General features: G+C 49.4%; 5 protein-coding genes across 5 annotated transcripts; 4 read left to right on the forward strand and 1 right to left on the reverse strand.

Moving 5' to 3' along the window:
• Positions 1-385: 385 nt before the first annotated feature.
• On the forward strand, positions 386-1,438 carry N7489_009062 (uncharacterized protein; the record flags this gene model as incomplete). Its single annotated transcript, XM_056714812.1, has 1 exon — positions 386-1,438. The coding sequence occupies one exon, from the start codon at positions 386-388 to the stop codon at positions 1,436-1,438; it is 1,053 nt and encodes a 350-aa protein (XP_056562434.1).
• A 581-nt stretch (positions 1,439-2,019) lies between these two features.
• atg11 (autophagy protein ATG11) lies at positions 2,020-6,100 on the reverse strand (the record flags this gene model as incomplete). Its single annotated transcript, XM_056714813.1, has 3 exons — positions 2,020-5,757; positions 5,820-5,931; positions 6,033-6,100. The coding sequence occupies 3 exons, from the start codon at positions 6,098-6,100 to the stop codon at positions 2,020-2,022; spliced, it is 3,918 nt and encodes a 1,305-aa protein (XP_056562435.1).
• Positions 6,101-6,353: 253 nt separating this feature from the next.
• N7489_009064 (centromere protein H) lies at positions 6,354-7,228 on the forward strand (the record flags this gene model as incomplete). Its single annotated transcript, XM_056714814.1, has 3 exons — positions 6,354-6,531; positions 6,633-6,804; positions 6,862-7,228. The coding sequence occupies 3 exons, from the start codon at positions 6,354-6,356 to the stop codon at positions 7,226-7,228; spliced, it is 717 nt and encodes a 238-aa protein (XP_056562436.1).
• Positions 7,229-9,950: 2,722 nt separating this feature from the next.
• nhp6 (high-mobility group nucleosome-binding protein) lies at positions 9,951-10,382 on the forward strand (the record flags this gene model as incomplete). Its single annotated transcript, XM_056714815.1, has 3 exons — positions 9,951-10,020; positions 10,077-10,172; positions 10,222-10,382. The coding sequence occupies 3 exons, from the start codon at positions 9,951-9,953 to the stop codon at positions 10,380-10,382; spliced, it is 327 nt and encodes a 108-aa protein (XP_056562437.1).
• A 3,740-nt stretch (positions 10,383-14,122) lies between these two features.
• N7489_009066 (uncharacterized protein) lies at positions 14,123-16,196 on the forward strand (the record flags this gene model as incomplete). The annotated part of the gene is made up of 5 exons (XM_056714816.1): positions 14,123-15,192; positions 15,378-15,610; positions 15,682-15,793; positions 15,847-15,951; positions 16,001-16,196. 5 exons carry the CDS (start codon positions 14,123-14,125, stop codon positions 16,194-16,196), a joined length of 1,716 nt encoding a protein of 571 aa, XP_056562438.1.
• Between the last annotated feature and the right edge of the window lie 184 nt (positions 16,197-16,380).

A 16,380-nucleotide genomic window follows, 5' to 3' on the forward strand; every position in this document is an offset into this window, starting at 1 on the left:
TGTAGGAAAGTTAGGGGAAGGGGGAAAAACGCGGTTCTCCTGCGCTGAAGAAATGACGGATGTAAATACTACGCTCTCATTCCCCAATCTGGTTAGCCCCCTTCTGAATTCCTCCCGCATTACGTCGACTCCTTCAATCACCAACAACTGGTCTTCTCAACTTATCTTTTACTCATATCTGTCCTTGAGACATTGTCAGGAGAGAATTCACAACCCCGTGATGCTCAAATGACCCTCATCTTGCCTTGACATGTGACACGTTCACTCGCCCTATCCTCCAAAGCTTCGATAAAAGCACCAAGACTCGCGTCCCAGACAATTGAACAATCTTCAACTCAGATAATATCCAGCGATTTGAGGGAATACATACATACCATCCCCTACCATGGCGAAATCATCACGGCGCTCAGGTCGTGGCAAGACGCCAACGTCATCCGGAGCCTCAACACCAAGCTCCGCATCCTCAGGCCCGATCCCTCCATTCACGAAAGTCCCAGAAGCCTTGAAAACATTCGTCGAACCACTCTCTCCCGACGAAGTATACCTAGTCCACATCGACATCACAGCGGAGGAACTGAAGCGGCAGACCTTCACCGTACCCCTCATCCTCAACCTGGTAGTAGCTGCTGTGATTGGCTTACGAGTGTACATGGGAATCAGCACATATCCAGCCCTCGTGGGAACGCTGATCGGGCTCCAAAGTTCCATGACCGTGGACACGGCAGCTACCCCGTGGACAGAAGCGGTCCAAATCATCCTGCGGCGGACTGGAACTATATGTATCGACTACTTCCTCGTGACCCTGTTGTGGTCGTGGCCTGTTAATTTTGTCAGAGGGCCCGTGCGCTGGCGACGCGCCGTCGGTTTCCGTGAGCGGGAGGTCATAGTCCGCCGCAGTAACCGCAGTTGGAGCAAGGAGCTCGAGCGTAACAGGTGGATCCGCGAAGACGAGGCGCGTCGCGATAAGATCGTCGCTGCTGTGACCCCCGAGCGAATCGGAAAGACCGGTTACTTGCTCGTGGACGAAGACTGGAATTTAGACTATGAGGCTATGATCCGCGCTCATGCTCTGGTTGATCGCACTCGAAGAGGCGATGGTGTACAGATGGATGAATTCCGCACTGCCGTGCTGGTTAACACCGATGCTGATGGTTGGCTGATCTGGCGTGTTGGGGATGAGAATACCCCCAGTGGTCAAAAGCGATCTGCGCAACGTGACCAGATTCTTGCCTTCAAGGAGAAGTTGGCTGAGATGGGCAAAGAGGACCTCTTCCTCCGTTGGGTCGAGCTAATCCAATGGGAGAGCTCGCAGCCTGGTGGCTTCACTGCGGAACGGCAACGGTCTGCAATGTTACAAGCGAAGCAGATGTTCGAAGATGAGAACGTGGATTTCAGTCAATTCTGGGACGACATGGGCGGCATGGAAGGATTAGACTAGTGAACTAGTGATTTATCTTTTCTTGATCATACTAGTCACATTTCTTTTACAATTCATCCTAATTTCAGCTTAGCTCTCTGTACATGATTGTTCCTGAAGTATGGTTCATAAAGCTTGATCAGCACCTCGCACCTCGTACCCTACGTCACTTCAAGCAGATGGATATATTCAAGTGTAGATTGCATTGTTGGGTATCTGGACTAAATCAATGTCAAAAGCAAATGGGACGCGTATGGATCCACTAAGGGAACAAGCCAAAAAATAACAAAAAGAGAATAATGCAACGCACTAATACGCCGGAGCTTGTTAAAAAATGAGACGAAGAGAAGAACAAAACAGTCTATGATGCGCCACCCTCGAGTCGATAATCAAGAGACCACAACTTCTCCCACGGGCGAGACCGGCCATTGTGTCGACGATCAGACGTCGATCGAGAGGGAGAAGAAGCGGTGCCACTTATGTTTGGTTGAGCCGGTGCAGAAAGAGAATCCTAAGCCAAAGAAAACTATTAGCACCAGGTACTAGATCATACCAAAACAGACCCGGAAAAGACGGAAGATAGATAAGTCAATCCCTACTTTTCACGGGCCGGAGAGCAGGTCACGGCGAACCTCGTCGAAGATCGGAGCAGCCTCTCGAGGCTGCGATCCTGCGTCAGCTTCGGCGGGGCGTACAAGATCAGTCGTGGATTCGACGGCGTGCTGCGACGGCGTGGGGGTACCCCGCTTAGAAGTCGAGCTCTCACGGCGGCTATCAAGGCTCCTGGATAGGGTCTTGGCAATGGCGCCCTCGTCCGTACCACGTTTGAGGCGGATGCTACCCTTGGCATCGACGTGCGCAGATGCAACTGTGCTCTTCGCTATGCCCGGTGTGGCAGGCGCACCGGGCTTCTCTTCTACGGCCTCGAGGAGGTACCAACGGAGGCCGTCTGAAAGCTCGAATGGATTCTCGTCGTCTAGAGAGGCGCCGTCGCTGGCGTCCCCGAGGGACCGACGGTCTGGCACGACACCGTTCATTGACTTGGACAGATCTACAACCCGTTCCTCGATCTTGGTGATGCGGGCGAGAAGCCAGTCTCGAGCTTGTAGTTTGTGCGAATCTTGCTCGCGGAGGAAATAGTGCGGCGCACCCACGTTGAAGGCTGCCCAGGAGCGGATTGCCTGATTCCGAGTTGGAAGGAAGAGAGCAAGGTCGCCTTCTTTGAACGATCTGTAGGCAATCTTGTCATGAGCCTCACTCTGGACTCGGTGGTATTTTTCACGATAGCCTCGAGCTTCCTTTTGCCATTTTCGCGCTAGGACTTCGATGTCCTTGACGCGTTTGACAACAACATCACCAAATATAGCCACGTCGAACTGAGCTAGACTTTCCATGAAAGCCGAGAATTTGGTCTCTTCATCCTCCAGGCTTTCGGCTTGCATCCAGTCCAGAAGCGTTCTGTCCGGCTTCAGGGATACAATACCTGACTGGGCAAGGCTTTCACCCAGGCCCGACGATGCACTGAGCTTCGAAGCACGCTGGACAAGGAGCTGACCGTCTTGCTGAATGATGGTGAAACCCAATTGCTCGAGCATCCGACCCAGCTTTTCAACCTGCGCAAATAGTCGATTCGAAAGCTCGAGAGACTTTGTACCACGAGCTTCCAGCCGCGCCACAGCCTGCTCCTCGGTCTCCGAAGTGGCCCCTGCCTTTCTCTCCCATTCCGCAGCCTGGTCTTTCAAATTTCGCGCTTCGCTTTCAGCTTCAGCCAGTTTCCGTGACAGATCCGCCTGTTTCCGTTCCTCTTCGGCGATCTGTTCACGCAGTGCTTCGGAGCCATTCTCTCCGGCAGTCATTTGAGAGTGTAAGGAACTGAACTTAGATCGCTCTTTGTCCAGTTCACCGGTCAACTCTTCCACCTTTGATCGCGCGCCTGAGAGCTCCTCAGTTAGTTGCGACAATTCGGCCTTGCACTCGTCGAAGCTCTTTGCCCGCTCTTCTGCCTCCGACTCGAATTTCGAAACTTGTTCTTCAAGGGTCTTATTTTCAGCCATTGCCTGGGCTGCGCTCGATTCCGTGCTCTTGGCGTGGATCGTCAGGCCCTCAGAAAGAACCTCAATGGCCTTGATTACGTCGGGAAGTTCAGCAGGCACAATGCCCCCGGGCGAGAGGTTCATGAAAATAGCTTGGAGGGCTTGATAACTTTCCTGATGCTTTTGCTCGAACTCCGCTTGTCGGTGCTCGAGATCATCAATCTTAGCGTGGAGGGCTTCTTCTCGCTCTTGCCGAGTTTGGATCTGTGCATTAAGATCAACGATTTTCTGTGCATCGTCGGCGGAGCTGGCATGGGCATTTTCAAGGTCGACTTCAAGCTGGTGCATCCGATCGTCAATCTCTTGTCTTCCATGCTCTCTGCTATCCATAAGTCGATCTAGCTCTTCTTCCATTTCCTCCGTACGGAGTCTGAACTTCTTTAGCTCCGAGTCCAGATATCGGCGCTCATCTTCGAATTCGCGTTGGCGCGCTTCGAGGTTGCCTATGAGATCCTTTTTGGTGGATTGGGCTTCTTGGAACTTGTCGGAATTTGTTTGCCGCTCGGCGTGAGCTTCCTTGTGGAGTCGCTGGACTGCATCTCTCTCGGCCGCCAATTCTGCTTCAAGCGAAACGATGCGCTGGATGAGTGCTTTGTCTTCGGCAGACTGAGTCGCTGAGACGCGCCTTGAAGAGACGGATGACCGTCTGGATAGTGCGTCAGGGTGTGGAGACGCAGGTGAACCTGGGAAGTCTGGGCCGAAGTTGCCGCTCGGTGGCCGGCTGAGCTGGCTCTGACGATGCAAAAGGTCTTCCAACTTCCGGACACGGCTGTCAGACCCCTTGAGCCTTTCTTCCAGCTTTGTCTTTTCTTCTTGCAAGCTACGGACGGAGTCATCAGCACGTAATATAGAGCTCCGGCTCATGTCAAACACACTGCCTTGTTTGAATGCTTTGGCCCGTCGCCTTTGCTGTCGAGTGGGTGCATCCAGCTCCTTAATTTGCTGGGTGAGCTCTTCCGCTATGCTGGCCAAGGAATGAGTGGTCTTTAAATCGTCGATGTAATACTCAATCTCTTTCCGAGCTACTTCAGGCCATTCCTCATCCTGACCTTGAAGGTTGACTTCGATTCCCGGCGTGGTGGAGTCAGTCACAGTCACGAAGTCTCCCATGTTTTTAAGCCATTTCTTTCTGCGGCGTTGCTCCTCATCTCTCAAGACTGCCATCTCCTCGGCCAGCGTCAGGGAATCAGTCTTGATCTTATCACTCCATTCTCGCCGCCGCACTGATTCGATAAGAATCGACCCGTATACCATTGGCATCTGAAAGACAGAGTAGATAATCTCAAAGGCATTACTTCCCACGTCCAGATTGACCATTCGTGCATGGGCGTCGGCAAGTCTAGACTCAAGTGAGGAAATCGTGCGCATATGCTCAATGGCCGCTTTCTCTGCGGCCCCCCGGCGCTGCACAGCGTGCTCCAGCGCAGCTTGAAGCTCGGTGCTGATATCCGCCAGCGATGGAAGAAGGTCTTGGGTATGGCTCAATGCGAGTCTTGATATATTGGCCAAGGTTTTCTGGTTGTTCGGCAGGCTGAGAACATGCTCATAGTCAGACCCAATCTTCTTCGCGATAGTCTCCACTTCTTCCAGCAGCCCATCCACCCCATCGGAATCTGAGGCAAGGGCCTCGTCCACCAGACGTTGAGTGTCCGAGGCGATGTCACCGATTGTCTTCTCAATGTCATGGACATTACCAGCAAAGGCCGATGATGCAGTCGCTGCCTCCGATCCAGCCCGATGAACCTCCCCTACGTCGACAAAGTCACGTAGCGTTCCGGTTGGTCGATCCTTGTCCATTTTGGGCGTGGACGGGCGTCCAAGAAGAGGGAAATCTTTACGTGCCGGAATATTGTCCAGTGTGGAAAGAGCTCGTTGCCAGCCATCTAAAGCAGCCCGCTGCTCTTCTAAAAGGCTATTCGCCCACGACTGTGCCTCTTGGAACCGATGCTCTAGGTTACCCACGTGGGACTTGAGGTTCTCCAGAGCCACGCCCACCGCACGATTTATCACATCGGTTCGCTCGTTATGTTCTCGGAGGTTCTTATCAATCGACCCACAGCGACTGGACAAGTCCAGTGCCCAGTTGCGCCGTGTCATATAAAGGTTCCGCCATGCCTGCAGGTCATTCACGTCTTTGAGAGTCGCTGGGGGGCTACCGGGTCGAAATGGTTCAGGAGGAGGTAGTTCCGGAAATTGGACGTCGCCTGGTTCACTGACGTATTGTCGGTCATATACAAAGATCTCGTTCTGCGATGGTCGCCTGCGAGTTAGCTTGTTTCCAGGTCATGGTTGATATGATAATGCCCCACCTCCGTAGCGAGCGTTTGGACCTTGACATTCTTCCCCCGGGCGGTCATCAATATTTGCCGCGCGGGTGGAATAGATGTATTGCGAACGATCCATGACTTCAGAGCATCGGGACTATAGAGATTGGACGGGCGTCAGCTAGAGTTCAGATAGGTCCATTCAAATATAGATAAACAGATGGTAGAAATCATCGAATAGAGATAGTGGAAACCTACGAGGCAAATGCCACTGGATCAGCCAGGAAATGCTCCCCAGTGTGAGCAATGTAGATGTGCAACGACATTACCCCCCTCGGCACCAGGCGAGCTTAGATGCTCAGTAAGAGAGAAATGTGAGAAATATTTCCCAAAGAAGGAGATACATGTAAGAGAAAAAAAGAAATGTATCACAGTCCTGAAGCCCCCGATCAGGCTGGTCAAGACGTTGAAAGGTTGCGGAGCAACCTCATGTGGCCGGGGAAGCTCGCCCACCGCCTCCGGTCTCATCTTCATATCACCAGATACGCCCGCGTTCATGGGATCTACATATGTACATCCATGGCTGCAAAACATGGCCAGTCGCTGCCTCACCTGCAATCTGGCGAGGTGACACTACTAGATTATTCTGCAGACGACCCTCGCGATGTCTTGACACTATCGGATAAAGAGGCCTTGGTGCTGCAGCTCTACAACCAAGTCCAGGAACAACAATTAGAAAAGGCATTTCTCGAACAAGGTGAGTCTGATAAAAGCTTCGCTATGCTTTTTTTTCTGTTTTTAGTTTTTCCTTTGCTTTTTTTGTCTGTCGCTTTTGTCTAATCGCTTTCATCCTATTAGAACTGGAATCATTTTCGGGCTCAGATCCCGAAGAACAGCTCGCAATCGCGGAACGTGAGCTCCTGGAGGCACGATCCACTTATACAGTCAGGAGGAAGGCCATTCGCACTATCCTCATGACTGAGCCTATTCTCAAAGCCGTTCATCTGAAGGCTGCCACCCCTGCTGAGAGGTAGGTACCCACGAAAAGCCATTGAGCTGGACCCAAGTCTAATGAAGGTATACATAGAGCCCTTCTTTGTCTGGTAAATCGTCGCGATGTCCTTGCACTTGCACATGAGAATCTTGCATCGGCACATGACTTGGTTCTGAGGCAACTCTCAAATCTGGAAGTAAAGAATCTACAGATCAATCGCGAAAACCAGGAACTGGTGCGCCAGTTATTAGAGCTCACAAAAGAAGATTCATCATGGAGAGAGAAGCTCGAAGACCATGAGCTGCTATCCCAACTGGACAGTCTTGAAACAGATTTGAAGGCGCGCAAAGCTCAGTGGGAGACTATGAAGTCCATTGCAAGTGCTGTGGTTGTTGCCAGTGGATTAAATTGGGCCGATGACGACATGTTGCGCGCGTTGGTGCTGGATGAAAGTGACTGATGTTTTGTTTTTCCTTTGACGCGTTTCGGATGTTTTTTTCCCCTCTAATTCCCCTAACTGTACGGAGTACTTCAGGAGCACAGGCGCTGTACGAAAATACCCCAAGTCTCCGGAACATTCGATTTCTGTTCCTAAGAGAAAAAAATGGGATTTGGTAATTTTAGACGGAATAATGTGGATAGGATAATATTACACCAGGACAAGAGTCCATAACTGCAATAATGACGGCTATACACAGCGGTGTACAGTACCTAGGTATGTTGGTCGCATCCTAGAAGTAAGGGCTCTATTGCCGGATAAACGCATAACTAGTACAGTCTAATTAGGTACAGATGATTTACCAACATTGAAGTGATTTGAAGTTCATAATACAGACGCGAACTCTATGACGCTTTCCTGTCGGAAGGCGTGGAACTGTACGGAGTACGGACATTACAGGTGGATTAGCCCTTACACTGCCCCAGTACTGTACTGCAGTACCAATGGTATGTGTACGGAGTAAACAGAAGGGACTTCTCTCTGCTTCTCTGCTGAATAGAATGTTCATCGGTGGTCTATGCGCTTTTATGAATCCGACAATCTCTGCGGAGTGTCGACTTTTGCTTTTGATCCGTCGATCTTTCAATATTGTAGCAAGATGCCATCCTACTCCTCTGCACCCATGGTATCTGCAGATAAATAAGCAATCTGAGGGCTAGGAGCTACCTAGGTAGATAGTTAGAATATCCGTAGTCATAACAAAAAAAGACATCTATTCTGAATTTAGCTTGTGATAATGGTGTGATCCGGCTCTGTAAGGAAGGAGTCTAACCTTCTAACTACTCTATCTACCTAGGTAGGTAAGCCGTTTCACTTTGTAACCTATCAGTCGTGGATAATCCTCGGGCTAAGAAAACAGCGATAACCCTATGCCATATTCGTTCATGCTTATGACTGCTTTGGAGCAGGTATCCCCCTTTATCAACACGGTAATCAATGTCAATACTTCCCTGAGTTCCTAGGTACCTACCCAGCCGTGTTTCCAATTGGGGTTACGCTAAGAGGGTACGCCACGCTTATGATCTGAGCAACCATCCGCCCTTGCCTGAAGATGATAGTTGAGTCTGTACTCACACTGTTATGTACGCACCTCTAGTCACGCTTTGCATGATAATTAGGGTTTGCACTATTACACAGAATTCCCAACCTAATGATAATCACACTGGTTTTGACACCGAGAGCTTATAAAGACCTTGTTTTCTAAATTCTTATTTTATCAGCTAGAGGGACAATGACACCAATGATAGTGAACTGGGACCTGTGTTTTTTTTTCCTAGGACCGCAAAGGTACCCCATACAAGTCAATATGTACATGTGCCTACGCATGACCTGGCGACTAGCGACCAAAGCCTTATCCGGAGTACGCTATACCAGATGGAAGTAAGTCCATAATGCTGAGTGTCTGTTCACAAGGAACCCCGAAACTGAATACGTTATGAAAGGTTTGATTTGTTATTTCTAGCTCCTTCCGCATATCTCTTAAATGATTTCTAGAATCTCTATGACATACATCGTAGCCTGCTTGCAACAACAACAACAACAACAACAACAACATGAGCTAAAAGAGCATCGTTGCCTGTCATATTATTCAGTAGAAAAAAAATTGCAATATAACTTAGATCAATATTGAAATTCAATGGCAAACACCTCGTAAATGACAGGTATGAGGTACTTGCCGAGCGAATGCTTTTATTATGGTGGTACCGTGTATCGTATACCTGTACGTTTGCGCGGTTTATTAATATGACGGAGCGCAATCCACAAGTCCCAAGTGCCGGAATGATCTCGTTTCATAACGCCGTATTGAATTCCTCTCATACAACAATTGATCCCACAAAGACGTGCCTTTGAGGAAAAAAAAAGAAGAAAAAATTGCAAGTGTATGAATATATCAATGGCAAACGATAGTGACGGAATCATTGAAGGTAATTTAAGGAAATAATACGTAAAATTTCGGGGAATCAGTGCGAAATAGTATGGTGGACAATGTAAATTACAAGTAATACCCATACATTTCTCTCAGCCAGTCAGCGAAACCAGCGAAACCGTGCTTGCCTTTCCCTTGCTGTGGCCCCCCTCTCTTTGCTACTACTACGGCCCTCCCCCCTCTACTCTTCTCTTCTCTTACTATCTTCCTACACTACCAACTCCCCCATACAAATCGCTCCCATACAAAAAAAGGTACTGCATATCAACGAGTATATACACTTTGGCGCTTTTTCACCACCACCACCACATTCCCCTTTTTTTTCCGGTTCTTTTCGTCCTTGGAATCATTTATTTTCGCCTCATTCCCTGTCTTCTTTTTTTCCAATTTGCGCCGACCCTGCGGTCGCGCGCATCTCAATCTATGTTTTTGTCCACTCAACTAACATGGAAACATATAGTTCCATTTTTTTCAGCATATTCCACATCGTGATCTTCGAATTCATGTGAGTTGATCTTATCCCTATCATCCTGAAGCTCTGTTCCCTCGGTCGCAAGTGATTTGCTTGCGCGCAACGCGTCTAGCAAACATACGCGTCTGCCCTTCTCCCCTCTCATCTACACTCCGATTCCTTTTATTCCATGTCAATTGCGCCTATGAACCTTCACTTGACTCAATTGCCCGTTTCATTTCTCCTGCATTACACCCGTTGTGGCAAAACCCCTTGGAAACCACATCTAACCTTCATCAGTCATCATGCCTAAGGAAAGCACCACCAAGTCCACCCGCAAGGCTCCCGAGAAGCGCGTCCAGCGCCGCAAGAAGGGTAAGTCAACATGCAAGTAAGCTACTTGTCATCGGCTTGTACTAATTCCATCCTAGACCCCAACGCTCCCAAGCGCGGTCTGTCCGCCTACATGTTCTTCGCCAACGACAACCGCGACAAGGTTCGCGAGGAGAACCCTGGTATCAGCTTCGGTCAGTATTGATCCTCCAGCTTCATTGTACATATCTAACACCCCTACAGGACAGGTTGGCAAGCAGCTTGGTGACAAGTGGAAGGCTCTCAGCGAGACCGACCGCAAGCCATACGATGACAAAGCTGCCGCTGACAAGAAGCGCTACGAAGAGGAGAAGGCCGCCTACCTCGCCAAGGCCGAGGAGGAGGAAGAGGAAGAGTCCTCCTAAGTGCCCTCTTAATCTCACTTCGTCTTTTGCCTCTGGGCGTTTGTGTTTCTCTAATGGTTCTCTGATCTTTTTTCGGATGGTTTCGTTCACGGTTTCTGGGTTTGGAGGACGGCTGGGGTTTACTTGCTTCTGAACTGTTCCTCTTTGCTCCTATCGAGGGTATTAAGTTATCAATGGGAAATCTCAACCTTTTAAACTAGTGCCAAGACTTCTTCCAAGTAGCTTCAACATCGTAAGAACCGTTAAGAAAAGCGTTGGCAGTGTCCCTTACTTGTGGGGATGATTCGAAGCAAGCTTCAGTCTGTTATGCAAGGTGTGTTATGCGCCCTCTTCAATTGACCTCTCACTACGGAGTAGCTCTGAATGTGACAGCCTCGGGGAAGCTTCGGGAGCTCTGGAGAGCTGAGCTTTTTGCCCCGCGAAGCAGGGACTTACCGCCTGCGTCATTCACCGCCCCAATAATCCGGGGTCGAAGCTCGAAGCTTAACCTTGAGTTTGTTTCAAAATGTTGTGAGTACATGGGGATCCTCTAACCAGCAGTCTATCCGATGGCCACGGGCTTTTATAGGGAGATTCCGAACCGGACCAAGCGGAAACCGAACAGAAAGCAGCCCGATCCATCACAAAGCGTTGTCCACTGCAATGAACTGGAAGCCTGCAGCTATCTGGAGCTCGATCGTGAAACCCCGACTCGAAACCCTCAAACCCCACCTGAAGATGCACACGTTTGACATTGGTGAAATTTGGGTGGATAACATGAAACCCGCCATGTTCATGCGGTATGCGCGGGGTTCGACAATACGATATACGACGTGATACGGTGCCATGATACGTCAGGATACGGTCACAGAATATGGACACGACGGTAAGCAGCGCTATAACAATATAGGGCGTTTACAGTTAGGGCTCACAATGCGATGAGAAGAGAGCAGGGCGACAATACGATACGATGATACGGTCACCACGACACCGGGCTCGCGGATATGATTCAGTATGTCAATGCAGGAAGGACACAGGACGTTCACAGTTAGGGCTCACAATGCGATAAGAAGACAGCAGGGCGACAATACGATACGATGATTACGGTCACCACGACACCGGGCTCGCGGATATGGTTTAGTATATCAACACAGGAAGGACAAACGTTCACAGTTAGGGCTCACAATGCGATAAGAAGACAGCAGGGCGACAATACGATACGATGATTACGGTCACCACGACACCGGGCTCGCGGATATGATTCAGCATATCAATGCAGGAAGGACAAACGTTCACAGTTAGGGCTTACGATGCGATAAGAAGACAACAGGGCGACAATACGACAATACGAGGATACGGTTACCACGACACCGGGCTTATAGAGTGATTCAGCATATCAACGTAGGAGGACACAGGACGTTTACAGTTAGGGCTCACAATGCGATGAGAAGACAGCAGGGCGACAATACGATACGATGATTACGGTCACCACGACACCGGTCCGGGCTCGCGGATATGATTCAGTATGTCAACGCAGGAGGACACAGGACGTTTACAGTTAGGGCTCGCGAGATCGCGGAGCGACGATACGATACGATGATACGGTCTCACTACGACACCGGGCTCATATATATCAACACAGGAAGGACACAAGACGTTCACTGTTAGGGCTCGCAAGGTAAGAAAACAGCGGAGCGACAATACGATACGATGATACGGCCTCACCACAACACCGGGCTCGCGGAGGTGGTTCAACCATACCAGCGTCAGACAATGAGCTGATTATACGGGGCCTTGAATCGGGAAGGCGCCGGCGAACAGACCAGCCTTAACAACGTGTTTGCATAAGAGCATCATACATTCGGGACTGGTGAGTCTTATGCATGTCGACTACGCTCTAAGCAAGGGCTAGTTAGATGGCTGTCTTCAAAACCGGTGTTCTACGGCACATTGACACAGTCACGCAAATATATTCACACAGTTCCAACCAGCACCATATGCTAAATCTGAGGCTCCTCGATATTTGATAGCCTTCGATGGGCTCCTGAACGGAATCTCCACCAGCGCAGTGGTCCAAGCCATGTTGATATTGTATGATGTGTACCTATTCACTTTTGAACGGGGCTTTGCTGGAATTGTCGGCACATATGCGCGAGCATTGTGCATTTGGGACAATCACGATCTTGTTGTTCTTGTCTTGGATTCATCGTTTATTCGGGCATATGCGTCAGCATAACAAGCGTGTGATACGTGTGTACTCAACGAGCGGAACACCTAGATACATTTGATTTGTTTGATTTTATACTCTGTCAGACTGGTCTTCTGTAAACGCTTTCTATTCACGCGGCCTTTCTCTACTGAGAATCGGAGGCCATCTGGGGTAATTTGGACAGTGGCCTTGTGTGCGAAACCAATGCAGCAGAGCAGTGTGTAGAGCAAGTACTACTACTAGTAGTTTTGCAGTTATAGTGAGTAAATCCGATATGAAAAAGTCCGTTAGATAGGGCTGATGAGCCCGGTGCAGTTAGGAAACTGTACGGAGTAGACCATGTAAGCCGAACGCGAGTATCCATGAAGTTATTCTGATGTTATTGGGTTATACAGCCTATATGGATCTTCTTCCGAGTGTCAACTTTCGCTCAGTATGGTTTCCATAGTGACCGACTTGGCCCCAAATAGTCCTAATAAGCCAATTTACGCGATTCATGGTGGGATTGATGTTCTAGCCCGCTTCTAAATTCAAGCTTTGCATATCTATACGTGGCGTACGTACTAATTGTTCCGCATTTTCCTATACTCGAGGTGCATGGTGTGTTGTTACACGAATGCAATGCAAGCCGGGTAGAGGAGATTCGTGGCGACGGTATACCTTATAGTTGCCAGCTGGCTCTGATTTTTAGTATTCTGGATATAATAGTTAGAATCCAAGAGCCTACATTCTATTATAGTGTGGACTCTGAGGTGATTGTTCAAAATATCTGCTACAGCAACACTATAAACTTCGGGCTGTCGAGTATACCAGTCCAAAAAGGAGCGCACACAGCCGGAGACTTCGAACTGAGTCGAGGCGAGTCAATCGACCTGTAATATTTGCTTCTCAGTACTCGTGGATACTCCACTTGGTAATCTACCTAGGTAATCCCCCTGGTTTACTTGACTATCATGCAATATGTATACAATTTGCACCTGGAACCAAATCCAGTCAAGATTCATTCTCTACACTCTGTACTTATCCCAAGCGCTTTAACATATGATTGGTCTAACTGAAGGGGCTGTAAGACCGAGCAGTTCTCCACATTTAAGGCGGAAATACTTTGTGAACCATGGGAATCCGAGTCAACCGAAGCTTATACATACTAGCTTATCCTATGGTTATTATACCTACAACATAGGTGGTATACACCTTCTGTCACTGACAGTTCAACAACAAGCGGTCTATTGAACGGGAGATGACGAGGAGAGGACTCCACCAAGCCCCGCCATTCGCGCGTGAACACGTCAGGTCTTGGACGCAAGGGAGAACCCTGGAGAGCCTCATGGGCCCTTTTTCTTTTATTTTTTTTTCCTCTTTTATCTCCTGGGATTTTTCGTCTTTGTTAAATAATCTTAATTGTTCGCATGTGAGCCTATTGGCCTATTTAGTTCCTAATTTTTTTTTCCCTAGCCCCTCTCCCATAGCCCTCCCCACCATATCCCTTTCCCCCTCCTCCCAAAAAGAAAAAAAACCCCCAACCTTATGGCCTAACCCTCCGGACTATAAGATGGCTCAGGCTCTGCGCGCATCTCGCCAGAGCGCCGACGACGTGGCGGCTGGCTTTTATGTATTCCGAGATCCTCTCCCAGAACACGTGGGCGACATCACCTCGCTCATGTCCGAGTTATACGCAATCAGCTCATCCTTGTCCACCTTGGAGCGTCTAGCTGAAGATCCACGAAAACGCCGTTATTTTGAGTTGATTAAGCCCGATTTGAATGTGGTGCAAGCCAGTTTCGCATATACCATCGAGGATATCGGCGATATTTTCCGAGGTCTCGATGGCCCTGATGCTAGTCCAGCAAGATACAAGCGCACATGGGTAATTTTGAGCCGGTTCTTTTGGGATCAATCAAATTACACCCTGGCCACCCGCCTAGCCAAGTATAAGACCGTCTTTAAAGAGTTCAATGACTTGTTAAAAAGTAGGTGCTCCGCAAAAAAACACCCAGTAGGAGAAAGCGCATGCGTATGCTTATTTCGTGTTATTAGTGATCACTACACCTCCTCGCTCCTCGTGGGTCTCGTCAATGGCTTCAAGGTTCTGCTCTCGATTCAAGATAGCCGGTTTGCTGCTCGCTTTGACGGCATGACGCTCCGCCCAGATGACTCGCCTCCCGGCTACCGCGCGAGTACTCCGAGCCCGGTGTGGGAGCCTCCGATTAGGGAGCCTCCGCTTAGGGAGCCTCCGCTTAGGGAGCCTCCGCTTAGGGATCATCCGGTTAGGGAGCATCCGGTTAGGGAGCATCCAGTTAGGGAGCCTCCGGTTAGGGAACGCCCTCTGTGGGAACGTCCGCAGAGAGAGCGTCCAGTGAGTGACCGGAACACACGACGGCGGAGGTCATACGAGCGCACTCGACCGCCGCATTTGTCTCCCCCGCCGATGTCGCCTTCATCGGCCACTTCTTCGGATTTTCCGCCGTCTGTACCGGATATCCCGCTCTCACCACTTACTTCTACATCTGCAACGACGACTACTAGCCACTCGACTAGCCCTGATATTATCAAAGAGCACTGGGCTAAGGATACATTTGGGTCTAGTAGTACCAGCACTCCTCTACCATCTGTGAGAGAAAGGTGAGCTATAGATGACTTGTTCATTTCGGGACTTTGCTAACATGTTTGGCAATAGGTCGCACTGCCGTGGGGAACCTTATCCAGGCATTAAACAATCAATTAAAGACAAGGGCTTTGAGGAGCTCCTCCAATTGCAAGTCGAGGATATTTAACCCTCTTTGAGCATGTGTTCTAACTCACTATAGATCCCTGAATGACGAGACCGACATGCGCGTATCCTTCTACCTAAGAAGATCAGACCACCGCGTCCGCATCCTTTGCAAAGAGCCCCACCGGACAGGTCCTAGTGACTACTACTGCCTGCCACTTAATTTACTAGAGATCTTGCGAGATGGCTCTTGCCTCCGACTATGCAGGCGGCGGAACCGCGGGACAGAGCTTGTTTTATGGACGCAATTGAAGTTCACCACGTTGGAAGGTCAGCAATGCCCATCTGAAACTCTGCCTTGGCTGATGAAGTAACGATACTTACATCTTTTAATTTTAAAGATCTGGTGCTATTCCATAACACATTCCTTGCATTGCGCTCCCAGGATGCAGGCCACCCTATCGGAGAGATTTTAGACCACGAGCTGGCACACGAGCGGGAACGTTTTGGAGCGTGAGTCCATACCAAGAAGGCGAACTAAGTGCCGAATAGCTGACATCTTCTAGCACAATCAGGGAAGATGGATATACACACGCGCTGCGCATATACAAAGATAGGCTGACCGGAGCCATAAGACTCCAGTCGTCGGTCCACGACGGCGAGATGAAACAGTATGTCAAGTGTTGACTTCACGAACCTAACCTTGAATTCTAATAACAGTAACCGCAGCACACCCGTCTGGACTGCGTTCGTCACTCACAACCTCGGGAAACGCAGCTGGCTCAAGTCATACGATTCCCGGACAGTGATTGTCCGCGATATCAAGCCTGTGATATTTATGTCTATGGATGATTATAACCCCCCCGCAGACATCGCAGGGACATCATGTCCTGGAGTTCGAAAAGCCTCGTGGTAAGTGGTTAGACTGGAACCAGATCTCGAGTTATTGCTGACTGACTGGACTTGATATAGATGCCAGGAATTTCCTGGAAATCCTGGATGAGCTGGGTCGAGCTAGGGTACGGACTGTGGGACCTGCTTATAATTGGAATCTCTGTTCTGACATGAGTGATGAGTTATGTTGATATGACTGTGATGAT

This window comes from Penicillium chrysogenum, assembly GCF_028827035.1.
Source record: "Penicillium chrysogenum strain IBT 35668 chromosome Unknown utg000005l_segment0_segment0, whole genome shotgun sequence".
NCBI lineage: Eukaryota > Fungi > Ascomycota > Eurotiomycetes > Eurotiales > Aspergillaceae > Penicillium > Penicillium chrysogenum.